At 48.8% G+C, this 27,992-nt stretch overlaps 14 protein-coding genes across 14 annotated transcripts; 8 read left to right on the forward strand and 6 right to left on the reverse strand.

Annotated features, from left to right (window-relative positions):
- Positions 1–1,012: 1,012 nt before the first annotated feature.
- On the reverse strand, positions 1,013–1,637 carry BDV17DRAFT_287160 (uncharacterized protein; the record flags this gene model as incomplete). Its single annotated transcript, XM_073761101.1, has 2 exons — positions 1,013–1,152; positions 1,202–1,637. The coding sequence occupies 2 exons, from the start codon at positions 1,635–1,637 to the stop codon at positions 1,013–1,015; spliced, it is 576 nt and encodes a 191-aa protein (XP_073620338.1).
- A 211-nt stretch (positions 1,638–1,848) lies between these two features.
- On the reverse strand, positions 1,849–2,215 carry BDV17DRAFT_252127 (uncharacterized protein; the record flags this gene model as incomplete). The annotated part of the gene is made up of 2 exons (XM_073756505.1): positions 1,849–2,152; positions 2,198–2,215. The coding sequence occupies 2 exons, from the start codon at positions 2,210–2,212 to the stop codon at positions 1,856–1,858; spliced, it is 312 nt and encodes a 103-aa protein (XP_073620339.1). The 3' UTR covers positions 1,849–1,855.
- BDV17DRAFT_252131 (uncharacterized protein) lies at positions 2,129–3,155 on the forward strand. The gene is made up of 3 exons (XM_073756506.1): positions 2,129–2,149; positions 2,198–2,397; positions 2,446–3,155. Coding segments are annotated over exons 2-3 (300 nt in total). The 5' UTR covers positions 2,129–2,149; positions 2,198–2,395; the 3' UTR covers positions 2,744–3,155.
- A 425-nt stretch (positions 3,156–3,580) lies between these two features.
- On the forward strand, positions 3,581–4,030 carry BDV17DRAFT_111237 (uncharacterized protein). The gene has a single exon (XM_073753852.1). The coding sequence runs from the start codon at positions 3,667–3,669 to the stop codon at positions 3,910–3,912; it is 246 nt and encodes an 81-aa protein (XP_073620341.1). The 5' UTR covers positions 3,581–3,666; the 3' UTR covers positions 3,913–4,030.
- Positions 4,031–4,139: 109 nt separating this feature from the next.
- BDV17DRAFT_279185 (patatin-like phospholipase family protein) lies at positions 4,140–6,395 on the reverse strand (the record flags this gene model as incomplete). The annotated part of the gene is made up of 3 exons (XM_073759665.1): positions 4,140–5,031; positions 5,082–5,151; positions 5,306–6,395. The coding sequence occupies 3 exons, from the start codon at positions 6,393–6,395 to the stop codon at positions 4,140–4,142; spliced, it is 2,052 nt and encodes a 683-aa protein (XP_073620342.1).
- Positions 6,396–9,081: 2,686 nt separating this feature from the next.
- Positions 9,082–10,385, forward strand: BDV17DRAFT_279186 (kinase-like domain-containing protein; the record flags this gene model as incomplete). Its single annotated transcript, XM_073759666.1, has 2 exons — positions 9,082–9,154; positions 9,205–10,385. 2 exons carry the CDS (start codon positions 9,082–9,084, stop codon positions 10,383–10,385), a joined length of 1,254 nt encoding a protein of 417 aa, XP_073620343.1.
- Positions 10,386–11,204: 819 nt separating this feature from the next.
- BDV17DRAFT_252140 (uncharacterized protein) lies at positions 11,205–12,032 on the reverse strand. Its single transcript, XM_073756507.1, has one exon. It carries the CDS (start codon positions 12,018–12,020, stop codon positions 11,490–11,492), a length of 531 nt encoding a protein of 176 aa, XP_073620344.1. The 5' UTR covers positions 12,021–12,032; the 3' UTR covers positions 11,205–11,489.
- A 490-nt stretch (positions 12,033–12,522) lies between these two features.
- BDV17DRAFT_287164 (cupredoxin domain-containing protein) lies at positions 12,523–14,115 on the forward strand (the record flags this gene model as incomplete). Its single annotated transcript, XM_073761102.1, has 5 exons — positions 12,523–12,767; positions 12,831–12,848; positions 12,898–12,992; positions 13,326–14,002; positions 14,056–14,115. The coding sequence occupies 5 exons, from the start codon at positions 12,523–12,525 to the stop codon at positions 14,113–14,115; spliced, it is 1,095 nt and encodes a 364-aa protein (XP_073620345.1).
- A 352-nt stretch (positions 14,116–14,467) lies between these two features.
- BDV17DRAFT_252142 (uncharacterized protein) lies at positions 14,468–14,865 on the forward strand. The gene has a single exon (XM_073756508.1). The coding sequence runs from the start codon at positions 14,521–14,523 to the stop codon at positions 14,842–14,844; it is 324 nt and encodes a 107-aa protein (XP_073620346.1). The 5' UTR covers positions 14,468–14,520; the 3' UTR covers positions 14,845–14,865.
- A 629-nt stretch (positions 14,866–15,494) lies between these two features.
- On the forward strand, positions 15,495–16,364 carry BDV17DRAFT_287166 (uncharacterized protein; the record flags this gene model as incomplete). The annotated part of the gene is made up of 1 exon (XM_073761103.1): positions 15,495–16,364. One exon carries the CDS (start codon positions 15,495–15,497, stop codon positions 16,362–16,364), a length of 870 nt encoding a protein of 289 aa, XP_073620347.1.
- A 1,308-nt stretch (positions 16,365–17,672) lies between these two features.
- BDV17DRAFT_252144 (uncharacterized protein) lies at positions 17,673–18,389 on the forward strand. The gene has a single exon (XM_073756509.1). It carries the CDS (start codon positions 17,720–17,722, stop codon positions 18,371–18,373), a length of 654 nt encoding a protein of 217 aa, XP_073620348.1. The 5' UTR covers positions 17,673–17,719; the 3' UTR covers positions 18,374–18,389.
- A 180-nt stretch (positions 18,390–18,569) lies between these two features.
- On the reverse strand, positions 18,570–20,977 carry BDV17DRAFT_111257 (uncharacterized protein). The gene is made up of 5 exons (XM_073753853.1): positions 20,739–20,977; positions 19,895–20,682; positions 19,626–19,848; positions 19,021–19,578; positions 18,570–18,972 (listed from the first exon to the last, which is right to left on the reverse strand). The coding sequence occupies exons 1-5, from the start codon at positions 20,781–20,783 to the stop codon at positions 18,781–18,783; spliced, it is 1,806 nt and encodes a 601-aa protein (XP_073620349.1). The 5' UTR covers positions 20,784–20,977; the 3' UTR covers positions 18,570–18,780.
- Positions 20,978–22,486: 1,509 nt separating this feature from the next.
- Positions 22,487–24,792, reverse strand: BDV17DRAFT_298963 (uncharacterized protein; the record flags this gene model as incomplete). Its single annotated transcript, XM_073763800.1, has 4 exons — positions 22,487–23,706; positions 23,757–24,041; positions 24,089–24,361; positions 24,417–24,792. The coding sequence occupies 4 exons, from the start codon at positions 24,790–24,792 to the stop codon at positions 22,493–22,495; spliced, it is 2,148 nt and encodes a 715-aa protein (XP_073620350.1). The 3' UTR covers positions 22,487–22,492.
- A 1,772-nt stretch (positions 24,793–26,564) lies between these two features.
- Positions 26,565–27,987, forward strand: BDV17DRAFT_279188 (ferric reductase family protein; the record flags this gene model as incomplete). The annotated part of the gene is made up of 5 exons (XM_073759667.1): positions 26,565–26,660; positions 26,708–27,443; positions 27,489–27,595; positions 27,648–27,837; positions 27,887–27,987. 5 exons carry the CDS (start codon positions 26,565–26,567, stop codon positions 27,985–27,987), a joined length of 1,230 nt encoding a protein of 409 aa, XP_073620351.1.
- Positions 27,988–27,992: the final 5 nt, after the last annotated feature.

Consider the following 27,992-nt stretch of genomic DNA (forward strand, 5'->3'; position numbering starts at 1 on the left):
CTTCTCCGGCTGGGATTTGATTTTGCGCTTGCTCTGTGACACGGAAAGAGTTGATCTGAGTCAGGTAGACAGCTCGTGCCGAACAGCACTCAATGCCTCAATCTGCCATTCCTCCCCCAGTATGATGGATATTCTTTTGTCCAAAAGGAGCGTTCAGCATTGTCTGACGTCTTTGAAATGTGTCCCCCCTCTCTGTGATGCAGTCAAACTCAGCAATCATGGGGCTGTCCGTCGACTGCTTAGATGCAGCGGTATTGATGTCAACATGGGGTGGCAGCAGCCACCTTTGTTAATAGCGGCTCGGACTGGTGACAAGCAAATCGCACGCGACCTGCTGAGAGCAGGGGCTAATATTAACGCCCGGGATAGTAGAGGGAGCACGGTAGTATCAGAGTCTACGAAGGGTGGGCATTTAGGGCTCCTGGGGCTTTTTCTTGAGTATCCCGAGGTCAACATTAATCCAAGGGATGAAAGTGGACGAACGCCACTCTGGTGGGCGGCGTATAATGGATACCAACATGTATTCAAGTACCTGCTTAATCACCCGAGGACGCGGAAAGACTTTTCTTACCATCCGCCAGACTTCTCCAGAGTCATCCATGATAACAACGCAATTTACATGCTTACTCTCGGGACTCCTCTGCAAAGGCATTGGGCTCGGAGATCTGGGAGACGCTACGCCTTAAGATGCAACTTGAAATAATTTTGGGTTGGGAAGGAGGTTGCCTACTGTTTGGAGTCCATTGCATGAGATGTTTCATTCAACCTAACATCTCTCCCAATCGAATTAAACTCGGTTCCATTCCAGTATCCCAGTAATAAACCACATGCTGCCCACGCAATAAATTTGACCCTGCCTAAAACGACCGGTCTGGTAAGTGGGAACCCGCTGGCCGGGGACGACAAGGGTCTGCTGTCAAAGCATCTGCGAAACGAAGGGAAGTGAGGAAAGCCAAAAATCTAGAGAGACAGCCTCTCCGTTCTGGGGACGACGCTGATATTTCGGGCCCCATTAGGCGGACATCAACCTGGCAGACTTTCTTACTTGACTAGATGGTCCGGTATTGTTCCGCTTGCGCTTGCGTAGAAGAGGTTCGTCCGACGTGCTCCGAGCCCGAGCAGGCTGGCTTGCCATATCTTCTTCCCTCATGGCTTTCACGAATTAGCAGGGAAACCATCGTAAGCGGTATAATAAACAAACCTTGTGGTAGTGTGGTTGTCACAGGGGAGTTGGGTAGTTCAACCTCGCCATGGTCCTTGTTCTTTGGGGTCTCATATTTGCCATCACCATCGGAGTTTTCGCCGCCTGTAAGATCTATACATTGGACTGCTCTTATGAAAACTCTCGAGCCCGCCCCCGCTCTAAATATGTCAGCTGGTAAGCGCTGCATCACGCTCTGCAGCAACCGTCCGGCCTCTGCAATCTCACGGATACTGTCATGACTGGAGAGGGTAATCTCTCGGTTGTCGTCTTCAGCCATTTCGGGGTCTTGGACTGTAATGTTGCACTTATAGAACTGAGGTCCAAGTATAAGGTTGGCGATATTGTCGGTCTTCACGATGAAGGTGGGAGTGGTGCCATCGTAAGTTGTGGCCGGTTTATCGGTATCAGTCGAGGAACAGGTTGGCTCGGTCATTTTGACGGAGGTAGGGCGTTGGAACATTTTAAAAAGTGTCAACGGGGAAGACAGCCTTTTTATAGTCCAGTCAGCGCTAGCGTGCATACCATTCACACACTGCTGGCAGTGGGATTCAGTTGGCTACAACCGGAAAAAAAACTACGTAAGAGCAAGATGCTACAACATAAAGAACATAAACGCAGAATGGAAATATATTCACTAAAACTGGGAGAAAGTCAATTGATCTCCTCCACCCGGCAATCATCGAAATGGGGGCCCGCCCGGAAATGGCAATGGCAAACTTTCAACTCGCGCCTGAGGCGCTCGTTTTCGGCGTATAGCAAAGTATAGGATTTGTGCAGCTTTCCGTACTGCTCTTGGAGGCCATTATAGGCAGCACGTTCGTTATGATTCTCGTTTCCGGCGCTGGATAGTGCTTTTTCAAGCCGTGCGATTTGATGTAAGTGGTAGTTTTCGCGTGAGAATAGATCCCGAACAAGGGTCCAGGTATCAATCGAAGAGGATTGGGGCTTCTATGATCTTAGCACCTGACATATCGTGCTAGGTGAGGACTGTACCTGTATTGCTTGCATATTGAGGGTCAATACTTGAGATCTCTGTAAAGCAAACGATTCTCTACTCAGTATCACATCAGCTACTTATATTACACAAGGCGCTTATATCCCTGAATGGTATTCTTTGATATGACTCGTACATCGCATTATTGGCCGGTCCCCCTCACCTTGCCACTCCTCGATTCTATTTATTGCTGAGGGATCTGCACGGCGTTAGACAGCGCCAAAAGGGTAACGTGCTTGCGCCTTACGGGGATTTGGACGTGGAGAAGCTGCCTCCATTTGTTCTCCAGTGCCGACGCAGTGCGCTGCCGATCCGCAGGGACTTGTCGGTTGTACTCCAGCTCAATCAATCTCCAGGGAATACCAGAGAATTTAAGAGCAGCCAGCAACTGCACTTCGTTTGGGTTGTATGGCTTGTTATGGCCAGAAGAAAAGGATTCATCCATGACGAATGGTGTAATGAAAGTTCGCAAGGGCTCTAGAAACTTATCAACGATTGGAGACAGCTTCGAGGGGATTTGTGAGCGTCTCAAGGAACCAAATTAGATGAGAATCTTACAGCGGATTCTATACGGCGGCTTGAGCATTTATGCATGAGGCTATATTGAGTTCCCGACTCGAATCCTGTGTCCCACTGAACATTACGTCACCAAGTTTCCTTGACGACGCTATTGGGATCCCACCAGTGCTCATCACACAAGAAGACGAAACACACTTTCTTACTGGGCCTTGATATTCGTAGCGTTTTGCGCCGCAAAGACATGGCTTCGACAGACGGGAGGGTACAGACTGAAGGTAAGGGAACGCTCAAGTCCCAATCAGGAAACGAGCGTCATTGGAACGTTAAATTATGGAGTCGCGGCCAGTCCTAAAGCTCATAACATGTGAAGTTATATTATTTCTTTGTTCTGGTTTTCGAACTCGAAGTTTAATGTGTCTGGTGCCGGTGTGTTGGGACAGTGTTTGTGAAATGTAGTCCAATTAAGGTGTGCCGCCGTTCCGTGCCAACGTGAGCGTCAGCCGCCCCGTATGGTGATTGGCCGAAAATGATGCCTCCTTCGCGATGGTGAGAATCGGTCGGCCCGGAAGCGCTGTGGCATCCCAAGTCGCAAAATTAATTTCCCGCTGCTCAGCATTCCTCTAAAACACTGGCCACTCAAGTAACGGCTGATAAATGCTCCGTTGCAAATAGTTCGCACGGTAAATTGTTGGAGTAGGTAGGGATCACCGTACTTTTGCTCGCGCTTATCCGGCGGTGTTCGGTTGGTCTCATTAGCTCGTGGCGCGGCTCGTGGCGCGGCTTTTCACGAAGGAGGGTGGCCATGTTGATTGATTGGACAATCGGTTTGAGCCCTATGGACAAAGAAAGTTTAATCTCATCCGGCCTAACCTTGCACGAGCCATTCCACGAGCCAAGTCTAAGGATATTGCCGCCAATGCAACCGTGTCAGGGTCTGGCCCTGGATTGAATGATTAGCGGCACAGTCAGGTTGCAGGCACCGTTTTCTGGTCCATGGCCAGCAAAGAGCACGATTGCGCGTCATTACACTGGTACATCCCTTTCCATCCTGTTTTCCGTTCTCTCCTTTCACGTCTCCTTTTCTCAGGGAAAAGTCCCGAATCTGGAACCTCCAATGGCTCAAGACAGTTCGGCAATGTCCCAGTCCCGAACCATGCCAGGTAAAGCCCAGCCTTGCTTATTATATGCATGTTGACTTACGAGTTAGCCAACAACTTAGTTAAGAGCAACGAATTGGTGGATGATGAATCACCTCAACTCCAAAGCGAGAACGACATCATCAGCCACCTGATACGACAAAACAACCAGCTTCAACAGATGGTGGCGGAATATAACGCACTGATACGCACGTGCATTGAAACAATCAGTTTGTTGCGAAAATCCAAGACAAACAAGGTGGAGGACACTCAGTAGATTTGAAAGTTAAAGCTCTATGAATTTTCTTTTTCTCCGCTGGGTCCCTGTCCGAGTCATACATGCAGAGCAGTTTACCAACAACGGGATGTCATGGTTAGAATGCCCAAAAGGTGAATCTAAACCTTGTTCCTCAATGAACCGTTGCATGCTTTTTGGAAATGCACTCAACCGACGCTTTGTAGAGCCTAAGCGCAGTGATAGTGTGATTGATTCGTCCAGATTGCGGACGTAGAAGCGCGCCGCGAGAGAATACCGATGACATGACGAGCAAATGTCGGCGGACGATAAGTAAAGGCCGAGGTTTATCTGATCTTTGAAGAAATCCTGTCGGCCTGGTTCTAATTGAGACAGGCGGCGAATTAATGGCTCGGGAGGACACCGAGATCGGATCGTGCCTCTGCAATGGAAGAAACCGGACTGATACTCTGGCATAGCATCCAGTTGAAAAAAAAGACTGGAAACCAACAAGGCTACTGCAGCCTCGCTGCTGTTTTGCCAGCTTGACTGGATCCGGGTCTGCTTGGATAGGTATTCCATGCACTTGGTGTCGTCCATGGGAGGCATTTGATGGAAGCAAGGATCAAATCTGAAGTAATTCTCTTTCGCATTGTCATTCAGCCGTGAGTATTGTTCCAACCAGGGGACCCGCCCGTCAAACGTGCGCTGCATGGCGCGGTACACTCTTGGAATCCATCCATCGATCAGGACGTTTCTAAATGAAGAGGGCTTGGTAGAACGGAGACCCGTTCCGGTCCCTAGGGTAATAAAAACATCAGGGGTTGCGCCTGGCCACAGATGCTTTACCTCTAATTCCGCCACCGAGGCCGGATTGTTGTACCGCGGTATTCCTCCGTCCTGAAAGGAACCGAGACCAGGTAAACTAACTGTAGAGAACAACCTGCAAAGTAAGTTAGTAAGTAGAAAACCGTTTCCAGTGGAGGTCCATACGAAGGGGCAGCGGCCGTTGCACGAGCACTAGACGCGTGAGTATCAACCATGGTTTGGAATGGGTTCCCGACTTACGCTTGCCAGACAAAAGGCTCACTCCCGACTTCCGGGCGGAGTCTCTCGTACACTATATGAAGTCAGCAAAGAAAACTTACGGCATCATGGTGTTTTCAAACCTGGCTCCATCTGTCGTGGCGCAGTGCCGTTGTAATTAGTAAGAATACACGAATCCCCGTCAAGTGATGTCACGGTCACTGCCACTTTGCTTGAAGATATCATGGAGGCTGGAGTGCCATAGAGTCGCTGCGTTGGGGTGTAGTGTTCCATTAGAACATCATCAAGAGCAGAACCGTGATACTTTTCGTCGTGGAGCCAAGAGCCGATCCATTTCCGACGGAAAGAAAACACCCTTTTTGCCAGTGTTTGGAAAAGTGACTTGCATTGCGCGATGTCTAAAGCGCGTGTGGCCATACTCAAGACAACCAACCCTCCAGAGCTGCTACCGACGTCTAGCTCGAAAAAATCACCAACCGGTAGATCAGGACCTAGAATTTCTTGTAGGATTTCGAGGTTCTCCAGCGAAGTGACAACGAGAGAGCCTCCCCCATCAATGGTTAAAACCCGCGGGCCGGCTGTACGCGGTTTCATCTTCACTGTGAGGTTTGCCAATGCGCCGCATACTATACACTCGCGAACGATGTATTTATCATATGCATGCGGTGCAGGCTCGCCAAATACCTCTGTGCAGGTGTCGCAAATTGCATGCCCACACGTCGGCACGTGCTCCGGGTGGCGTCGAAGGCAAATCAAGCATGTCATGTTTGATCTCGCGTGTGTCCAGAATTTCTTCTGGCTTGACAAATTACGTCGATGGATTTCCCATGTCGGTGTTGAGTTCGTAGCCATTTCGTGAAAAAAATCGCTCAACCGGGCTTCAATTTTATTGCATTGGATCCGTACAATGGCATCGGTGCTGTAGCAATGCTGAAGTGCACGATTACACGCATCACGATAGAGTGTTTTGAACACCTCTAATGGGCAGAAATGGTGCATATGGATGGGATAGGCATCCATCAAGATGGTGGACGCGATATACGATGCCACCTCGTCGTAAGGAACGCGTTTACCTGCCTCCAGAAAACTAATTAGATGGGAGGTGAACGCTCCGTCCAGAGGATACCACTTTCGGGCAGCTGTTATATAGTTAAAGGGTACAAATGGTTCGGCACAAAAATGCTGCAGGGAAAGTTCGAAAAATGCATTCAGATGCGTGGCAGAGAACAGGACCTGGCGCTGTTCACGGATAAGCCTCATGTTTCGTAGCTGCTGGGTGACTTCCTGGCGGAGGCCCAGGTACCGTGATTCCGAGGAAAGCTCCCCCGGCGGCAGACGGCAAACTTGTACATCTCCAAATGCGGCGTAAAAGGGAAGGTCGCCCACATGGAGCAGTTCATACAGGAAGTCTCCATCCTCCAGGAGGTCGTGGGTGACGCTTTGCTGCTCACTGACGACGACGATAACTCGTGGCCGCACCACATTGGGTAAATTCAACGCCGATCCGATACGAGCCCAAGTGGACAATCGCTCTCGGACGCCCTCCAACCCTCCCATGTCGTCTGCGAAAACACAAAGCACATCCACATGGAGGAAGAGAAGTCGGGATAAAATAAGGTCATATAACGAATGCTCTGTTCTTGGAAGGTCTATGGGGTGAACCTGCTCCTGATGGCAAATAGAGATACTCTCCGAGGACGCCAGCCGCGGTTGGCAGGTAGGGTCGCAGTCCGCAAAAAATCGCGGCTGCAGGGAATGTAGCGTCCGATTATCTGAGCGAAGATTGATGCATCGCTGAAGGCGGTGCTGGCCGCGGTAGTTGCCCCCACATAGTTCTTTCAGCGCCTGATCTTTCAATCGGCGCCCGAGGCAAAACACTACCTGGGGCAATTGGGTTGACGGGTCTGGTAGCTCATCTACGACACGAGCAAACCTTGAGCCGTATACCAGCTGTGGGGATTCCCCCTCCGCGAGTTTAACCCAAGAGATATGGTCGCACTTTGCCATGTTTATGTATTACTATCACCTACTTGATGCTCATACCTGGTATATATAATCATAGATTTGCTTATGAGCCACGCTTTTCCCGCGCCAGGGTTTTGCGCTCCATGCTACCGCTACTTCAAACCGTGGCCCATGATAAACCTTGATGATGGCCATAGTATTGGCAGACGTCTCCAGCATTCCTATCCGATTCGTGGTGCACTTTGAGACCGACCGGTTGCGGCATACTGTTGGCCCTCCAGCCGCGCAATGTGCGCATCTTTTTCTCGCAATTTCGTACGGTATCGCCCCTCCATCTGATTTTCAAGATCCAAAACCACGTCAGTGATTTGTCTAGACCTGTCATGAATGTCTAGCTGGCTGTCTTCCTGAAGGAGCATCGTATCCACCAAACAATCAACCAAATGGAATTTCCTCTGCGTGCGGTCCAACTCAGCCGCCATATCTTCGGCCATCGCCTTTTCCACAAATAATGACTGTTGGGTTGCTGAACACGTTGTCTTACACGCGATAAGCTCCTGTTCCAGGTAGGCAATCGAATTAACCGCGTCCTGGTACAGTCTGCTCCCAATGTCAAGCTCTTGTCTGAGCTGCGTATGAGCAACGCGCTCCCAGTTGAGCTGCTGCAAGTAAAAAGCATTCTCAGCTTTGGTCATCTTAATTATGTCGCTCGCTTGCCGGTTGATTTGTTGCAGGTAGAGAACATGAGATTGCTGCATGGCCTGAGAAAGGGGTCAGCGCGCGATTCTGGTGTTCCAACAAGCCTCACCTCTGTATAGGAGCTGCCGCTTTCTTCGGACATGGTAGATGGTTGAAATGATGAAATGGCCTTTAAACTGAGACTGCGACTGGATATCAATACGTTTCTCAGACTTAGGTCCGAACCAAGATTATACCCTGTGGTATTTATACGGTAGCATCACAACGGGTGACCAAGCGTACCTTGGGCCCCGGAATTCTTGCCCCCCCAATCCCTCTTCCCAGCACATAGACATAAAATCAGCCACTCTTCAGATGGAGGGCTGCCTTGGAATCCGGTTGGTTAGTAGGATCTAGGGGAGCTGGCTTCGGGGGCGTGATCGCACTTTCCCCGAATTAGCTCGTGGGACGGCTCGTGGGACGGTTCCTGCGCCAGTGCTTCGATCGTTTCTCACTACCCAGGACTCCCATTTATATGAAGCTGTCTCCAGGGCACCACCCTCCAGCCATGTCTACCACAAATGCGATTCACGATGGGTGGATGATCATGGACAGCTGAAGAGGACATCCTGTTAATATTTCTTGCCTCAATACGCGTGACATACAGAAATATTGCCAGTCTTTTTGCATTGAAAGGATTTACTCGTACCGAGTTTGGTATCCAAAGCCGAGCCCAGTCTCTCCGAGAGACGCAAAAGCTTGGACACGCATGGAGTTGGGATGTGGGAATCGTTGACAAGTGGCTAGACAAGAAAGCTCAAGAGTATGACATTGAGTATATCCTTGTTCCTACGCCGACAGAGGTGGATTTCATGAAAGCCGTAAGCTACCCCTTCACAGAGGGAGATGAAAACTGACAGGTGCAGAACCAACCCGAAGTCGATTTGTGCTTTCATTACTCTCTTCGAAAGATGGTCCACGAGCAACACACAGGAGAAATACTAGGATTGTTTGGCTATCGTTGAGCGGGAGGACCCATGCAAGCGGTTAGAAGGGACTACGCATTGTCCAATTGGTTTAATTTCAAGCAATCGAAAATGTAGCTATTTTGTAAATAGACCATACCTTTTTACGTTTGGTTGGCTGAAAGAGAGCTGATATTACCGCCGAGGATGACCACAAAACGGGCGTCCATCTTGTGGCCTCCCAGGGCCATTTAAACATGAAATTCATTCCCAATAAGAGATATACTGTTTGTTCCGACAACTCGATCACCTAACCCAAGTGGAAACCTGGACGTAAGATGACTGGAAATTTATTTATTGGGCCGTTCGAGCTTATCGAATGGCCCGCAGGCCTTGGTGAGCGGGGGCGTGGTAAGCAAGGTTCTACGATATCGTGAAGTATATAACTAATGGTGAGTTAGCCCGACATCATATGACGCTGGAGACCGTCTCTATCAAGACAGGTTCATGTTTGCCCTTAGCCAGGGAGGTGCATACCCTCCAGGCAGCAGCTGGTGGTGTTGGAATCCCACATTTGCACTGGTTTGAAATAATCAGCGGAAAGGAGGTCATGATAACAGACTCCTATGGTCCCACTCTAGAGGAGCTTTTCTCCGAATCTGGCCGTTACTTCAGCGTGTGTACCCTGCTACTTTTGGCCGACCAGCTGCTCTCTCGGGTAGAGTTTATCCACTCCAGGAATATAGTGCATGGGAACTTAAACCCTTTCTCGTTTGCACTTGGGAGTTGCGAATGGCAGAACCAGCAGGTCTTCTTGGTGGACTTCTGTGTTGAGACAGAGCCTGAGCCTACTCCCCGGGACGACCTCCTTGCAGTCGGCCATATTTTATCGTACTTCTATAATCAGGCTCAGTCTTGGGAGCAGTATGGGCACAAGGGGCACCGGAGTGCTGATATGCCCGTCCTACATGCATTCACCACCGCAATTCCCTCTCGTGGGGCTGTGAATTATGATTTGCTTCGAGGGATTTTCCGCGAGGCGTATCATGATCTACTGGCAAACGTTGGACTCGCACTCGATCTAAAGGGTCCACGGGCGATGGGATCTGGTATGTTGCCGAGAACAGGCGAGCTTTCGAAGGTGAAAACCACAGCACTCTTCGATGATCTTAACTCGTCTCTCTCACACATCGGCAAATCAAGCAGCACACCTAACACCGTTTTGCCCCCTGAGACATGGGTCGGATTGCTGACCGAGTTCAATAAAGCACTGCACATCTACATGGTTCTACTATGTCGGGATCGAGCATCGTGTGAGAAAGCGGCATGGGTGATGGGCGCATATCACCTTCCTAATCGACTATGGAGGGACCTCCGCTGGTTTCTAAAGCGCATCAACATTGCACCTGAATCCTTTCGACTGGCAGTGATAGGAAAAGTCTACAACTTCTTAGCAGCCTTGTACGATGCCGTTCCATCTTATCGGATGTACTGGACGGAATATCTTTTGATCGTAGCCCGTGCGAGGAAAGGCTTGGAGCCAGAATGTGGGAAGGCAGCGTGGACTCGGACAATATTTTCCTGGCAAGATGTATTGAATAGACTGCATGCTAGCAGAAGTGTGCTGAAACAAATGCGATAAATGGCTCCAGCCAAATTCGAGCTCAGACATGCTGCTTAGTTAACTAACTAACTAGTCCTAGAACTATTCCTAGATATTATTGGCTTCTTAGCCCCGCATTACTACGCCGAATCATAACGGGCGCTGTGAGAGCCATGTCAATCCCAGAGCCAGGGCCTCAGTTTCTGATGCCCCCAGAAAGCATGGTCTTCGTAGATTCATAAATACCATGGATAGCGCCAAAGAAACGTTATACTGCGCCATAGGAGAAAATGGCTCAATCTTTCTGCTCGTGATTTGCGCGTAGGAGGCCATTGTAAGTTATTGGCTCGCTGTTATACTCTTACTCACAGGCGCAGGGAAATTAAACACGATGATATCGATGACATGGCTGTTCAAATATCCACTCGGAGAGCTCGCAATTCAGGTCTGCTAGACACCCAATTCGTTTGGGTGTATTACAAGAAGACAAGACGCCCGTTTTGCCTGGGGTCTTCTGAACAGGCTGAGGATGGTGCCATTTATATGAGTAGAACATCTCAAAGGAATCTATCTGCCCAATCTGGGAGCCAGGTATATCTACGCAAAGCAGATTTACCAACTGTGAGTCTCTTCCTTTATAGTAGAGGACCCTGCTAACCTCTAAGATTGATTCTATTACTCTATATCCTCTTTCCAGTACAACAACCTTGGAGGGCCGCTTGATCTCTGATTACATCAACCCATACTTCAGTGGCGGCATGCACCCCATGCATGTGGATGACTTTATTAATATCTGCCCTGAACTCTTGACAATCTGTGTTATTGCGATTAAGGGGAATGAATTTGGAGTAGTAACTCCAGAAACAAAGATAACTCTAGTGAAGAGGATTGGAGAGCATGGTCCTAATTATGACTCTATTAACGACGCGTTGGGGTGCCTCCTTGAACTTCGGAGGAACCTTGACTATGTTAGCTCAGAGTGGTGCGCTGAGTCTTTAGCTGACTTTGCAGGAGGGTTCCACAGAGCAATAGATTTGCTCGAAACCCCGCCAACGTATGAGAATGCCGTTTCAGGACATTAACTAGATACATAATATAACTTCCAAAAATGCATCAACAATTTCTTGGGAACCTAATCAAGGCTCAAGCCGTGGGAGCCCTGCCTTCTGTGATAGTTTTCGTGGGCAGCATGTGTGCGGCATCTGTAATAGCCCGACTCATGCTGGCGTAGGCAGCGCTGGCCTCCCCCGCATAGGATGCTGCCACAGTAATAATGCTTGTCACATCTATCACAGACTGATACCAATCTTCGTAACCCTCATCAGATAAATCTTCATACCATTGCACTGTCTGTGTAAATATGAACTCCCCACTAGCATGGATACAGCTGAGACCCTCCGGACAGCATCGAGGCTCGTTGTCATAGAGGAAGCAATAGTCACCGGGAAGGCAGTGCGTGCTTGCTGAGCAACAGTCGTGGAGATAAGGGATGCAGGCGGCATCGCAGCATTTCTCATTCGCCGGGCAATGGTGAAGGTCATCGCAGAAGTTGGGCGAATTCGATAATAGATCAGGACCGGGTGTAAGCACAATCTGCCCAGGAAGGATTGGGGGCATGTGCGGGAGAGAAGCAACAGCCGACGATAGCAGGGAGAATGCAAGGATATAATCCATGGTGGAGAGCTGTATAAATAATGATCACAGGGAATCTAGGGAGGAAAACAAAAGTGTGTTTGTCGGTTGGTTTGACTTTCTTATAAAGATAAGCCTGGCTTCGGCGCTCAGGACCAGGAATGCCAGGCATGGGAAATAGTAACAGGATCCAATCAGTACGTATCTCCCATTGGCCAAAATAGTTTGTTTCACGGGCACGAAAGTGGCGAGTGTAGGCATCTGGGCCCCCGCACAGAGACATTCGGGCGCTTATATCTGGGCCTATATTTAGCTTCATCTCCGCAGATCATCATGAAAGCGGTTCTAGGCTCAATAACCACACCTGACTAAAAGGTTCGTGGGCGTCTGGCTATTAGAGACAGGATTGGTGGAGGTGTGCAAAAGTAACATCCGCAGAAAGGAGTAAAGCTTGATCACGTCCTCCACGGCGCTTCGAGGACAACATCGTGGAGGCTATAAAGGCAAGGTCTTTCTGCCTGGGTGAGTAAAATTACTACCAACAATGGGAGACCCAATGATGGACGTATCCCTTGGTTGGGAAGATCAAGAGACTGTGTTCACCTTTGATTTTCCAGTTGAATCGCCCTATACGATATCTCCAATCCTTCCATGCGTTGAGCCAGTGCCTTCTATTGATGACGTACCGGACCTGATACCTGACTACGAGCCTGTGGCGCAGGATGCCATCGCGAAACTGGAAAACCTAGTGGGCGAACTGTTGAGCCGAGTTGCAATTCTTGAGGCGCAGTAAGCAATGCTTGCCTATCATTTGACTGGAGTTCACGATGCTTACTTGTATCTATGAATTAGGTTACGATCCCAGTCTCGGTAAGGGACCTCCGATACTGTTATAGCCAACTTCTAGTAACTATAGCAGAGGGCGGGAGGCCCTGGAGCACTATGTTGAAGCCCGCTTGCCTTCTCCCAATGACTTGACATTGGACAGATACGAGACGAGCGACGGTAACTTGGGTATGTAGGGTTATTCTGGCCGAGTAAACTATGGCCAGGAACTAAAGAATGAAGCGGCAATGGTTTTTGCATCTTGTGGGGCGGCCTTGTCAGTGAAAATTCGTGGCGTTGCGGAAATATGGCATCAGACCTTGGCCCAGGAGTATATTATGTCACTGCGCTTCCCCTTCCCAAAATATGAACGCTCCAATATGTATTCGCTTGCCGCGTGTAAACATGATTGTACAAAGTATCTTGCCTCTTGCCTTTGCTCTTTGCACGTTTGCAACAACTGTGAAGTAAGTACTTTAGCCCTCCAGCCCCGAGCTTTCCAAAAGACTTCCTTGTGACCAGATGTCAGTGTGGATCAGACGGTTACGTTAGAGGTCGGTGAGACAGACGGACAAGTGATCCATCGTGTCTCTGTCGGTATTGAGGGGAGCCCAACCTTTGTCCCGAATCGGTTGAACGCGAATCTTGGTGATCAGATCCAGTTCGAATTTCATAATCTTAACCATACCTTGACTCAGTCAAGCTTGGACAAGCCATGTGTTTCTATTGGAGGATTCGATACCGGATTCAATGAATATAACCCTCAGGACAGAGATAACATCATTGTCAGTTTGACAGTGAACTCACTTGACCCACAATGGTTCTTTTGCAAACAGGACCGGCCGTTTGCTCACTGCCATGCAGGCATGGTGTTCGCCTTAAATCCAGGTGACCAAATGGGGACCTTCCTCCGTAATGCGAGAAGAGATAACGGCAACCTTGATAAAGACCCTGTTTCCACGGGGCAATTGACTTCGACCCATACCAAAGGCTCGGGGACTGCGAGTCCCATTCTTTCTTCACCAACTCCCCCCCTCCTTGGACCCGGTCCCGCCTCTGTAACTCCCGGCTCCGTTTTCACCTCTGGCTCTACTTCCAGCTATGCAACTCCAGGCCCTGTTTTCACCTCCGGCTCCACGTCGACGCTGCAACACAGCTATGCCTCTGCCGCGGCGCTGGTTACGCCGGTCGTCGTCACTGTGACCCGAACAGTGGGCTGCACTGGAACTGCGAATGCAAACAAACGCTCTAGCTCCCCGGCGGTCTTCTCTTCAGAGGGAAATGCTTCAATACTTTCTCCTCTTGCTGTTAGTTTGGGTTTAGTACTTGGTCTGGCTGCAATAATCGGGATGATGATGTAATTATCTTGACACCTTAACCGGCGTTACTCATCTAATTAGCTGAAAGAATGAATATAAGTATTATCTACGTGTATTACCAGCAGAATTGCTCCTAAATCAATCTTTTTATCGAACATCGTCATACACCTGTATTGTCGTTGAAGGTAAAGGTCTGGCCCCCAGCCAGGGCATTCATGGAACCGCGCGGCTAATTTACTCAATCAGTGTGGTAGATATTTTAGGAAAGTCATGATCTTCGCGCCGCTTAAAAATAGTATGGCCATCACGAACGGTAAAAGTATGGCCTTTGTCCCTATAAAGCTTCTTCTGGACTCCCTTTCTTTCAATACTCATATAACTGACCTGGTATTATCATCATGCCGCTTTATCGACACACTCCCTGGAGAGAGAAACGTCTCGCCAAAGGCTGCTTTTCGGATCCTAAGAAAAAGGCCAAGGCTGACCGAGAAAGATTCCGCCGCAATAAATGGACGTGCTTTAACCGGCTGAACGGGCTCTACCTAGATGGCATCGACGTGGGCCGGGAACGACGCATTTACGTCCTGATTTCGAGCAAAGGCAAAGGCAAACGCCCTAGCGGGTCTGTCCAGTATTCTACCTATAACTCCCATCCAGAAGAGGATTGGGTTCCCTGTCCTGATGCAGTGGTGAGTCAGATGAAAGCTTCATATCTAGGATAGCCTAACACCCACGCAACAGACCGAGAACTGGCCACAGACCGAGGAGTGGAAACCGACGGACTTTGAGGGGAAGGCTAAGAATAAGGAACAAAACATCAGCAGAGATACCGATTCAGATCATTTTCGTATCTCTGCTCCACCGAAATTGAAACTCCCTTTGACGCCTATTCTGGCTCAATTCTCGTGGGGAAATATTTAAGTGGAAATATTTAATACCTCAGAGAGAGATGTTCTAAAATGCACTGGCAAGCTACATGGAAGAGTAGGCCGCCAATTTATTTTTGAAGTGCCTGTTCTAAGCAAGTCATGAGGTATTGAGTCATATACAACAGCTAGCAGAGAATGACTTCAATGCTGTGCCATTTCATCAGTGTAGATGCCGGTATCCAACCATTTCAACCGCCCAAAAAGCTGAAACAGTACGCATGGCCACAAGAAGTATGCCTTGTTTGTGAAGACGCCTCATGGGGGGCCAGCCAGCCATTTGAGCTGCCTCTACGGTAGAGGCGAAGGATGCTAAGCCACGATACACATTTTCCAGAGGTATATAAGACTCGAACGTCACCGCTGTGTCGTTCTGAGACTCATCATTTCTTTACCTCTAAATAGTTTTTCCTATTTGTGATACTATCCTGTCCCTACACTTGACAATGTCGTCTCCCACGTTTGGTGAAGTTATTTTCCGCTGCGATGACGGGCACGAACTTCGCGAGGCCCCAGTCCGCCCAGTTGAAGGCCACTGGGAGATGTTTACCCTAGGGGAGCAGGACTTCTTTAACCAGGAGAATGTCGCCCCTTCTATAAAACGGCGCGATTATCTTCCACATGATACAATCCGTATTCTCTTTGCCTACCCATCCACGAAGGCGCTGAAGAAACAGCCGTTACGCGCCGCGCTTGAGAAGGCGCTCACCTCCTTCAACAAAAAAGTCGAAATTTCGGAGTTGACCTATACCACATCAGGCCCAAATCAACCATACGGTGGCCAGGGGATGAAGTGTAGCTGGAGTCGCATTGTTCATGGAATTGCGAACTATTCGCATACTTTCCATGACTACCATGCGGTTTTTTTCCTTTCTGTGGAAAACAGCATTGATGAGTCAAGTCACCCTTATGACAGGCCAAATCTCATTATCTATGAATATTTTTCTGGCTGGAATGTTTGTGGCGCAGGCTGTGGACCAGCCGTCCAGAAAGAACTCCTCAAGCTCGCGAAATCAGCTGATCTGGAGAAAGGGATCGAGGGGTATACAACTTATGGATCTATTCTAGAGGGCTTGTTTGGAGATTCTGGGGTGGAGGCTCCAGATTGGCATGCGGCCGTACGTCACCGGGAAAGACGACTCAAAAACCGCAAAGAATTTATCGATTTGCTTTGCGGGCAGGTGACTAGAGAATTGGATCTGTCAGATGTCTTCCGCTTCACGCGTCCTTCCGTGCCTTTCATGATGAAGGTAGTTTTGCGCCGAGGCAAGAAGAGGATGGGCTCATACCTCAAGGTGCTTCTGAATCTGGATTAAGGGTTGGCTTGTCATGGATTATCTGTCTTTGTATTGAACGTTTTGGTTCCCTTTTTTTCCAATTCTTGATTTTTGTAGCTGACTCAGTAAGAATGCAATTATATTCAGATGAAGATCTAAGTTCTGGTAATTGGTCTGGAGGACCTTCGTGAGAACCAGTCTTATCTCAAAAAGCGTAGGGCATGTCCTGAGTTTAGGATAGTATGGTAGAGCTGTTGGCTGATGGGACAGGGTCGAACTCTGAGGAAACAAATTTCTGTAAGGCCTTAGGAATAGAAGCTCCTCCTTTTCCCATTAATAGTTCATCCAGACCAGCGATCCAGGGTCTGCGTTGCCTCCTGTTAAGCAGTTTTTGACTAGAGAGCCAGATATCCCCATGAGCATCAGGCGGGCCTATACTAGAGCAAGTTCATCTAACCCTAAGTAGAACTGAATAAGGCACCGGCTGTTCAGGACCTCAGCCTCGCCTTGGCGTCGAGAAGCACACCTATAAAAGCAACATCGCCCGGCTGGCAATATCTTTCACCGAAAGCTTTTTACCCAGCGACTATCCGCCCCTCTTATCTTGGTTTAAAAGCTTCGAAGCTTACGACCGTGGAAATGGAACGTGAAAACAACCAGCTTGTACAACATATATCTCCTCGCGCTTCGTTGCGGGCTGCAAAATGGGCTGTGGGCTTGTTGCACTGGCTCTACAAGAACATGGTAGAGAGCACTTTCAAGCTGCTGCTCATCGTTTCGGGAATCAACATGATCCTGTTGTTCGTTGGCAAGTATAAGCCCAGCGGCCAGGCCGTCATTGACAATTTGATGTACACCTTCAACGCCCTTGCTCTTACCTACTTTGTACTTATCGGCATAGCTCTCCGGACCTGGGGCCCGCCCGCGAGGGAGGCTGTATCTGATTCGGTGAGTTTGCGCAGGTTCACGGACCTGGAGGAGAGGAACGAAGTTGAGCCGCATAGACAGTGGGAGCGGTACACGTTCCTTGTCATGCTGGTCCTCGGCGCGGGCATGATCCTCCCAATATACGTCCTCGGCCGCGTGGACCTCCTTCTCAAGATGTATGCTGTCTGGCTTATCTGGATTCTCCTCTTCGCCGTCTGTGTGGAGGCCTGGGGGATGGGTAAGACAGTAGAGCTGCTTGCCAATGTTCTGAGTTCGAAGAAGGTGGCAAATTTGTACTTTATCTCTTTCGGGCAAGTCATTTTCTAACTGCGTTTATTGGCATGTTGGTGATTAAATCGTTGCTGACTCTTAGCAGCAACTCCATTGACGGCATCTTCATGTTCGAGGCATACTTTCAAAAGAAATACGCGCTGGCCATCAACAATGTCTGGCTCAATATTGCCATAATGCTGACGGGTCTTGGCCTTCTATCCATCTACGCCGCGGTGCTCACAACGTGCCGTAAGTCTGAGAGACATGCTACGCAGTCCAATGATGCTGAGGGGCAGGCACCCGCGCCCGCACTTTGTTTCTACCAGATTAAGGGTGATTGGCGGGCCAAGGGATCCCTCTTCGTCCTGCTGATATCTGCTCTGATCATCATAGCTCTTGGCACAGACGCGTACAGCGACATGGGCACTGAGGTATTTGAGTCATTCGGCCTCTGGTGGGGTTCCTTCTTCAAGAACTTCCTGGCGCCTGCCATGTGCATAATCCCTGAAAAGGCTGCCTTCCTCGTCCAGATCACGAAAGACCCGCACGGGGCCATGGAGCAGGTTGTCGAAGGCATCAAAGAGTCGGCTAGCCAGATCGGCCTGTTTTTCTGGTTCCTTCTCCTTGCATTCATACTCAAGCAAGACCACCAGGCGAACCTTTACGACAACCCTTGGCCGGCACTGATGGCATTCGTGATGACTTTACTCGTTCAAGTACTCAGACTAGATGATAATAAGGCGTGGAAGGGCCTCCTGGTATCACTAGTCGGGCTGGCCATGCTCTTCTTGGGCGTGTACAGGGGCTATCTGGTCGGGGTCAACCTTACCTGGGCTGAATCTATCTGAGAATGGCAGGGCAGCGCAGTATTTTCGGGGATAGACTTTGATGAGAACAATTTCTGTTGTATGTCATAGGGCGAGAGTGAAGGTTTAAACCTGCGCTTGAATTTGGGTGAACTGCTAGAGGGTTAAGTCTTGGGCATCTTTCAATACTGCCAGTTTCCTTTCTATCTCCGTTATCTCTGTAGCTATGTCCTACACACAATCAATACCTCGGTAACTTGGTCATTTAAACCAGAACAGCCAAAAGACGCATATCATCAAAGATCCAATTCAGATAGTAATTAACCTGGATACCAGGCCTGGGCCCAGTTTTTGCGCGAGCCTGACTGCCTACAGAAGCTGGAGTATGAGTCCCAGCATGGAGGCGATATCGCACTAAGACAAAACAGGAGGCCCCTCTTGATTCATATCTATTGACGTCTATATCTCTCCATGGCATTTTCCTCAACACAAGTGATTAAGCTCTTGATTATCTCCAGTGCCATAGGCTGCGGGTCCAACGGTCTTTCCCATCCACCGATTGGAAGACCATTTGACAAGCGTTGGAAATTCCAAATAACCCTGATACCACAACTCCAAGTATCATTCTGTTGTGGGGTAGGCTGCCTTGATGTTAATCATTATAAACAACTCAGGCAGCTTTGACTTACAGCTTCCTGGTAGAAGAACTTGAGGGCACCAAATTCTTCTTGGACCAGTTTCGATATCCGGGTCTTGCCATCGCCGTCTCTATCAGCTAGTGAGTCATAATGACGGATCACCCGTTCCCGTTCGTTAATTTCAAGCAGTGTATAGTGGCTGTCTGCGTGGTTGATGGGGCAAAAGAACACCAATGGAACACTATCTCCAAAGATGTCTTTAGCCTGTCGTCGGTACTTCGAAATCTTCTTAGCCCACTCCGCTAACGGCCGTCTATATGGTCGGGTTCGCTTCATTGGTTTGATCTCGATGATCTCATCAAGTGGAATGCTTTTATCGTGTCGAACAAATGCCGGCCGGTCAGATATCTGCATAGCCGCCAAGATCGTCCAGGCGTCGAGCCTCTGGCCTTGACGAAGGTGTTCCAGTATGGTACTTTCCAGCTCCATGCTTCCATTCACCGCCAAATTGTCACTGGGATGAAGTATGGTCTGGTCTAACACTTTGGTCTTGACACCTGCAATCAAGTAATCAACAGCAGCGTCCAGCTTGCCAGGGGGGAGGGCTTCCTATTTTCGTTACTTCAGCTAGATGGTCCGGTAAAGCACTTACTTACGTCCTCTAAAGGAAAGGTAGCTTGTAATTCTCGAGACACGTCTTCTCGGATCAGACCCTCTTCTCTCAGACTGGTAAGAAAAACTCGAAAATCTGGGGAACCGTTGTTCACAAGCCGCTCGAGCTGTGGGCCAAGGGTCTGGAGAAGCTTCGTATGATGAGGATCTGCTTGGACAGACTCAACCAGATTGTCTAGTTGCTTCATGCTCATCTTAGTATATTCCCTGGTTGTTATTAGTGGAGTAGGTATCAAAAAGAATGGCGACTTACCATATTTTCCTACTAAACAAGATGCCAATCCCTAGATTCTTGACCAGCTTTGTACTCAACTTCTGGCCTCTACCAAGTTGCATGCTGAAATGTTTCCTCTGCTGGCGCCTGTCACTCTCAGTGATACTGACAGACCTACCCTGGCTTGGTTCGACTTGGTTCAATGCAACCATTCCAAGCCCACTGATCCACCTTCCTTCGCCTTCCACGTTCGTGGGAGTATTTTGCATCTCATCCAACACATGCATTGTCGCTCCTCGACGGTCCACCTGCTTACCCTTCTTGGTGAGGATCTTCTCTTGTGCTCGCCGTACTTGGCCATTGTACCACTCCCAAGCTCCCATATACTCCAGCATGTTAAGAATAGTAACTTGGCGTTGCCGAGAGGATCCCATCTCAAGTACACGTACCCATATTGCCCCATCGGACCACACGTCACTGGTAGATGCAGCAAGTGCCTCTGGTTGGCTGCCTTGCAACGACTGGAGAATCCTTCTGTGCACACCTTTTGGGACGCCATCTTGGTGTTGGCTGAGTTGGTAGAGGGTCCGGGCGGCCTCGGCAATCAACTTCTGAACCGGTGGGACATCCATGCCGCAAGACTTTGGTGTGGATGGGCGGGATAAATCCTGGCTCTCAGCTGACGCGGGTAAGTTTCGTCGGTGGATCTCCTCAGTCTGAGGCGAGAATATATCTTCAATCTGGCTTGCAACTGGGGTCTTTTCGGCGGCCGGTTCGATCAAAAGTTCTGGCATGGTATCGGATTCACTTGATTCTGGAGCCCTCGTCTCCGCGCCCGAATTAATATTCTCTCTTGCTATGGTCACTGTTCGATAAGCTTTACTATTATCTGCCACGTGTCCTCCCACCTCCGCAACGTGGCGGCCATCGGGGATGGATTCCTGGCACGAGGGCTCTTTGGTCTTGGTAAACTTCGACGGACGATAGGAGGGATCTCGGTCTGGCTTTCGTTTTAGAGGGACAGTCTTTTTATTAGTCGCCCTTTCGGATGAGCCGGCTTTGTTACTCCCTTTGATTGTTCCTGCAATGGCTTGTGCGACATCGGGGGCTGTCTCGCACAGTTGACGAATGATTTTGCGGAACTTGTATTATAATCAGCATGTTATTTGTCTTAGAGAAATCAACGCACCTTTGGCGTTTCTTGGAGATCAAGGGTTGTGTGGGAGGCAATCAGCTCGACAAACCGTTCCAGTAGTGCAAAAAGTTCATCTCTGATTCCTGATGTCTGATCGGGGACATCATCATTGTCAGACAACATGGTCGAAAGCGAGAATCACTCAGGAGAATTCCGGCAATTGCTGGGCGTAAAAGGACTGAAGAGAAGAAACGGGGATGGGGCTACTTATAGCCGTGGCACTGGGTGGCCGGGCGTTCCAGCATCCTGGGATATTAGAATGCGAGCTAGCCAGAGGAGGTCAGCAGGGTGGCTGACTAGCCAGGGTGCATACTCCTACCAAGGAAAGTGCTTGGTTGGCTATCACTGACCCATCATTTATCCCCTGTTCAAGGCAGACACGGTCCGTGGTCACACTGATTGGCGATGACATGGCTGACGCAATATCGAGTACAAACGAAGGATCCTGTGGCTATCGGGTGATAGTGAAGGGTTGACGGTCTCAAGATGCATAATGATTGGTTCTCATCAACATGGTGCAAATGCCTCTTGGGGCCTATCCCGAAGCATTGTTGTCTTCGTCGGAACAAGGACTGCTGGACGATCTACACGCTCCAGGCCCTGACGTCAAGAGCAGGAAAATAGCTGGGTAGATCTGATTGAAGCGTGGCCATAACAGCCATTGCGGAGCAATGTGGCATCGGTCATTCGGTCCTGCGAGCTGGTTGGGACTGAAAACGTTGACGGCCACAATTAGCTCTCAGTATCTGGTTTGTCCTCCAGCAGGCGACAGTGGCTAAGGCAATAGAATGAGCCTGATGGCAATCGAGCATCCTAGGATAGTGAAAAGTCGGGGACGCCTGCCACCGAGCGAATCTCCGAATTTACTGGTACCTGGCGCTCATCAGCCACGACGTGAATAAATGTTTCAGATGGTTGAGTAGAGGCATCTTGTATAGTTTCATGCGGCTGGCATCGTTTCCGCGGGACGGTAGGTTGAGGGTTGTGTATTGGAATTGTGCATCGCTTACTCTGGAGCTGCTGGATCGTGTTCGATGGAGGAGAGCGAGCTGATGAGATGCTTTGGCCAGAGGTAATAATAGAGCATAGTACGAGTTTCGAAAGTAATGCAGATTTTGCCACTACACCAAAAGGGTCAACCCTCCTTGGAGAGGGCTAGTTCTGACTAATACTCCGTTTGACAGGTTGACCGGATGTTGTGGGCCGAGGCACAACGGAGGAGCCATAATTAAGTACTTTTCTATATAACTGTAAATGAACACGCCTTCATACACGATGACATGCTTAGGAACCGCCATGAGAACTGTTTCGCTACAGGCTATATGATACAAGGATTGCGAAGGCAGTAAACCTTATGTTCTGCCAAGACGAGGTGATATTCCTTTTCAGCCTAGAATTTTGTATTTAATAGAAGCTCAGTCTTCACTTATAACTCATGGAAATCAACTCTTCCACTCCAGTCGCCGATCCGCCCTCACTAGTCCAAGCGAACCCGTAAGCTTTTCAAACTCTTGAGGAGACTGGATGTAGAGGTTTCGCAAGCCGTCGATCAGTTTCAATTCCTGAGTCGCTTTACCTCTCTGAGTGAGTGGACGAAGGCTTGCGCTGTCCGCACCAGCGTTTCGATAACCAATTGCCAAAGCCTGCCTCAAAGGCAGTTGTCGATGTGGAGTAATATGCCGTGAAACGAGGGCCTCAACAGTGTCTTTCCCAAGGAACTGGTCCAGAGCAGTACGCGGAAACGCAACTTTTTGCTCTGTATCTGGGTTGTCGTTAATAGTGGATTTAAAGCCCACAATCATGTTAGGCACACGGATCTTTTTCTCTAGATCCAACTGTTGAATTGCCACAAACCAGACATCGTATTTATAGGTGCAGTTAGGTTGGCACAATCGATCGTCTAGGTAGCGAGAAGCTTCTTGACCACTAAGAACCCATTCTACATCTGCAGCTTCTGCGGATCGGCGAGCAAGCTTGCCGCCAACTGACCCACTTGGAGTTAGTCTCCAGCCCTGTGGGCCATGAACGACAAAATATACCCCGGCTCCCATGCGCTGGCGGTACTCGATTTTCTCGCCTTGCGGCGTGTATCCCGGGCGATACTCCCAGGGTTCTGTGTTCCGCGACGGGACATATGCTATTGCCTTGCTGCCCCATAATTCCACAGAAGACCCAGTGGTTTGATTATCAAAATCAGAAGGCGTGGGTCGAGGCTGTTTGGGTTTGGGTTTGTCGTCATAAGAGTACCAGTTGGGTAGGCTATTTTGTTTGCAGAACAACTCTAGATTTTTCTGCATACGGAGGACTGCCTCTACCTCATTGGACTTCTCAGCCTCTACCAACCCTAACCACATCTCGGCAAACTTCAGATAGGTGAAGACTCCGGTATCTTCAACCAAATTGTGTTTACCATTGAATTTTTTGATTTTATTGTTCAACTTCAAAATATTCGCTGCTGCCGCTTTAACATTTTCGTTCGTTGGGAAATTTCTACCATCAACATAGATGGCATCGATTATTGCTTTGACAAGAGGTGTCATCCCTTGGTGGCATCTTCTATGATATTCTAGGAGAGTGGGTGGCTTTTGACGTTTTTCCCGATGCTGAAATAAAAAGTCTACCTGCCGCTGATCAGGTGGGACCAAGGTGTCAATTTCTAGGCAAGTTAATAGATGATTTCTCTAGGTGGATGGGGTTTAAGCGTACTGATCTTCGCTTCTTGTGCAAGCTTCTTTTCGTACTCCTGTGACCACTCATTAGGGTCCGCCATCTTCGCCAGGAAACTAAACGCGAGATCTTCTCCTGGCGGTACGTTTGTTTCGATTGCTTCACTCAGAGCAGCTTGGTCGGTCACACTTGTAATACACTTAAATATTTCTTTAAGGGCAAGTTTTCCAGCCCTTGGTATTGAAGTTCCGTCTTCTTCTGCTCGAGAAGATTCGAGTAGTTGGCCTAATTCAATTATATTGTTGTCGACGGCTGCATTAAGCTCTATATGGCGTGAGTAGTCAATATAACATGAAGGAACTGCAACATACTTGTACAAGCTTGTTGTGCCTTTGCTTCGTCGTCTGGCCAACTGGGTGGATGCAAGATGTCAAGGATCTCTGATGGCGTCAGCTTAAAGTTGGGAGGAATGACGTCCGTTATATCCGAGGCATCTGTAATATCGACATCGGCAATCTGCAAGAGCATTTCTTTTTCTTCGGAGTTAAGACTTGCGGCTTCTTTCCATTCCGTAGTATCTGCTCCAAGGCCTGGCTTCCATAAGTCCTCGTCCTTAAGGTCCATGCTCTCATACTGTTCGAATCCTAAAACGTAATGAGTATATATACGGTGGTCACATTAAAGGGAGGTGGCTCGTACGGGATAGTGCTGTTTCACATTTGAAATTCCTTTTGATGCCAGCTTTCCTTTCAAAGTCATCATCTTGTCTGTTGGCTGGATCTTTCAAAATAGCCTTGACTTCTCCAATAGTTAATGCAAAACCCTGAGGGAGAATATCAGGGAGGCCTTGGTCGTTGTGATCCACGATCTTATAGATGATGTCCTTTATCTGAGCAGGGGTAAGCTGTCCGGCTTTGCCCGGGGGATCAGTGGCCGGCTTGGGCGCATCAGGATCAGTGGCCGGCTTGGGCGCATCGGGATCAGTGGCCGGCTTGGGCGCATCAGGATCAGTGGCCGGCTTGGGCGCATCGGGATCAGTGGCCGGCTTGTTCCCCTCGGGAGGATCAACGTCCATGGTATTCGCAGCCGTAGCGGATGAAGTCTAGTCACAAAATCGTCTAGTGCGTGTCAAAAAAAGGGAGGACTGTGCCAGCAGTCTGAAGAGTTTCAGGGGATAATAGCGAGAAATAATGATACAAATCCCGGTATTTATGCGTATTATTCTGATATTCAACACCACACTATGACGCGACCCCTGAGAAAGCAGCCGACAAAATTATAGCTCCCAAGAACCGTGGCTTATGGCTTAGAGGGACCATGGCCTTCATTTGTATATAGTAATAATAGCCACTCTTTTTATTATAAAGTGACAGGAATAGCCACGGCCATGATACTCTTAAAAAATAAAATCATGGCTATAGTCATGTGTTTGTTTTTAATGGCCGCTTCAGGTAGCGATATCCATACTTTTGAGGATATCCAAAAGACCGGGAGAGCTTGAGGTAAGAGGTCTAAGGTATTCTAAGATCAAAGAAGAAGAGTAACGCGAAAATGCAAGAATCTTTGATAATTAGGCGTTTGGTACTCCAGCGCCAATTCCTGCAACAGAGCAGGCTTGTTTAGTGTTAAAAAGCTGACTAGCCACACGCTCCCACTGAAGCTGTTGACAATTCTCTTCCTGAGCTCCAGAAATTGCGGGATAAGCTGGAAGTATCAGCATAAGTACTAATCTCTACTCACTATTTCGTAGAACAAAGAAATCCTGGACAAGGCAATTGGAAGTTTGATTCAGGTATCGCAGGGCGAACAGGCTGTTCATGGAAGAATTGGAAGACCGAATAAAAAAGCATTAAATATACGATCATCGGTGGTCGCGGCAACACTCCAACTTCTGATCTAGCGCAAACTAGTTATTGGCCCCCAGCCCCTCAACTTACTTCGTAATGACGGCATACACCACGTTATTTAATGTTCTTATTTAGCTCGGCGGCCTCTTGAACCATGCGCCATGGAACCACTGGCTTTTTGCCCCAGGATATAGCTCGTGAAGCAGTATTTATATCGTTTCTTTGCTTACAGAGTCTGCTATCTAATCTCGAGCAAGCTTCCTTCGAGGAGCCAAAAATCTCGGACAAGCCTGACAATGAAATGTACAAAGCTTTTTCAAGTGGCAGAATAACGCCAGTATTCCCTGGTCTCTCCGCCAGAGAAGCGGACTTTGACCTATTTTCCTACTATACTGATCTATGCGAGTAGATCCCGGGCGCAATCGCAGATTATAGCCCAAATGAAATAGACTTCTTCCTGCTCAAAACAATTCGTAAAAAATCCGAGAATTGCCATGGATAGCGTGGTCGTATATAAGCATTAACCACAGTTTCACCCCAAAAACCGTGCCTCTAATTTAACTTAACTGTCTGGGCTTTCTACGGCCTCTGATATTTCTCCCAGGCGATCATGGATCAACTTTCTATTCTAGCTATTGCCGCTGGCGGCATGTTCATCGGGGTTTTCTTCTTTCGCCTCCTCGGTCTCTTCTTAAGTGAGGCCCGTGGTTTTACGGGCTTCGTTTCCAAGCATGTCACATATCCTTATGTCCTCAAACGTCGTCATATGATTGGCCCGTGGACTTGGGGAGGGATCGGGCTCTTTATTATCTATGTCGCTGTCAACATATTTTCCACCCTCTTCAAACTTTCTTCAACAGCGGAAGCTGGTCGTCGAACGGGAACCCTTGCTGTTATCAACATGGCATTTCTTATACATGTCCCGTACTTAGACATTCAAGCGGATCTGCTTGCGGTCCAATTACGAACTTGCCATCGGACTCACTGGGCAATAGGTTGGATGGTGGGGCTGCTCGCCGCTGTCCATATTGCCTTATGTCTTTCTCAGAGGCCGAACTTGACACTGGCGGACAAGGGCGACCTTTTTCCATTTATTGTATGCTCTTCGCCAAGTGTCTCCGAGGCTTATACTGACGACTTTAGACTGCTGTTTCTATGTTCACCCTTTTGCTTTTAGCTTTTCCTTTGTTTCGTCGACTTTCATATGATCTGTTTCTGTTCACTCACCGGGCCCTTGCCGTGACCTGTGTCTATTTTCTATGGCGACATCTGCCTAGCGAAAATATTATTCCGCGAATCTATATTTATGTGCCATTGGGTATTCTCTTGCTGACTTCGATATCGCAGTCCATATATTTCCTTTACCACAACGGCTTCCTATTACCTCGGGCAAGTTGCCGTGCCGTGGTGGAGACTACAAAGGCCCAACAAGGGACCCTTGCCATGAACGAAAATGGGTCGCCAATGTCCATCCGCGTCAAGCTCTCGCGGCCACTGAAGGTAAAAGCAGGCCAGTACGTGAAACTTTGGATGCCGACAGCGAGTCTCTTCGCGTGGATGCAGACACATCCTTTCATGGTGACGTCTTGGTCACCGGGCAAGCAACAGACCTTAGAGCTCCTGGTGCAGGCGCGTCACGGTCTGACCGGAGCATTACATGGACGAGCTGCTGATGAGGGCCAGGCCTCATTCACCACTTTCGTAATTGGCCCACATGGTTCTAGTGAGCCTGTTGACCAGTATGAGAGCGTATTCGCAGTAGCCAGCGGGTTCGGTATCGCGGGAGTGATTCCATATTTAAAGCAGGCTCTGCACGGGTATAACACGTGTACCTCCCGTGTTCGCCGCATACACTTTGTCTGGGAATTAAATGATAAAGGTATGCGTATTTCGGTTCTTTGAGGTCAAACTAACCTCCAAACAGAACTTTCCGTGGTTGCTCAGCCGTGGCTCGACGACTTACTAATGAACGACGTGCTTTCGGCAGACGAGGAATCTGAGAAATCTAGAAAAAATGCCAAACAAGGATATGTTGGTCCCACTTTTTCCTGCCAGGAAATCATGCATTTGACTGTGTTGATAGATCGTTGAAATATCTTCGTATGTGACCTCCGAGTCTAACAAGCATGTGGTGGACATGAGTGAGCACAACAGGGTGAAACTGTACGCAGGGAGGCCCGATTACGAAAAAATAATGTCAGAGGAGCATTCGGGGGATTTTATTAAACGAGTCACTGACACTGAAGAAGAGAAGGGGAAACTCCTGGTTCTAGGTATGTTTGGTTGTTACATGCTTGCTTGCGTTAGGCTAACGGCATCTAGTTTCTGGATCCAATGAGTTGAGGGACACGTTAAGACCAATTGTCTGCCAGTACATGAGTGGCCGAGTCAAGATGCACGAGGTGGACTTTCAGCCTACATAGTATCA

Source organism: Aspergillus undulatus (genome assembly GCF_047715775.1).
Source record: "Aspergillus undulatus strain CBS 261.88 unplaced genomic scaffold BDV17scaffold_3, whole genome shotgun sequence".
In the NCBI taxonomy this organism is placed as follows: domain Eukaryota; kingdom Fungi; phylum Ascomycota; class Eurotiomycetes; order Eurotiales; family Aspergillaceae; genus Aspergillus; species Aspergillus undulatus.

Excerpts from the sequence above, each read along its gene's own strand:
- BDV17DRAFT_252140 (XM_073756507.1), bottom strand. The coding sequence starts at position 12,020 with ATGGATTATATCCTTGCATTCTCCCTGCTATCGTCGGCTGTTGCTTCT.
- BDV17DRAFT_111237 (XM_073753852.1), top strand. The coding sequence starts at position 3,667 with ATGATTAGCGGCACAGTCAGGTTGCAGGCACCGTTTTCTGGTCCATGG.
- BDV17DRAFT_111257 (XM_073753853.1), bottom strand. The coding sequence starts at position 20,783 with ATGGCCGCCACGTTGCGGAGGTGGGAGGACACGTGGCAGATAATA. Across the intron at positions 20,683-20,738 it reads AGGACACGTGGCAGATAATA|ACGAGGGCTCCAGAATCAAG; the intron begins GTAAAGCTTATC and ends TCGGGCGCGGAG. Across the intron at positions 19,849-19,894 it reads TTGTTTAGTAGGAAAATATG|GGAATATACTAAGATGAGCA; the intron begins GTAAGTCGCCAT and ends AATAACAACCAG.
- BDV17DRAFT_252142 (XM_073756508.1), top strand. The coding sequence starts at position 14,521 with ATGCCGCTTTATCGACACACTCCCTGGAGAGAGAAACGTCTCGCCAAA.
- BDV17DRAFT_252144 (XM_073756509.1), top strand. The coding sequence starts at position 17,720 with ATGCTGACGGGTCTTGGCCTTCTATCCATCTACGCCGCGGTGCTCACA.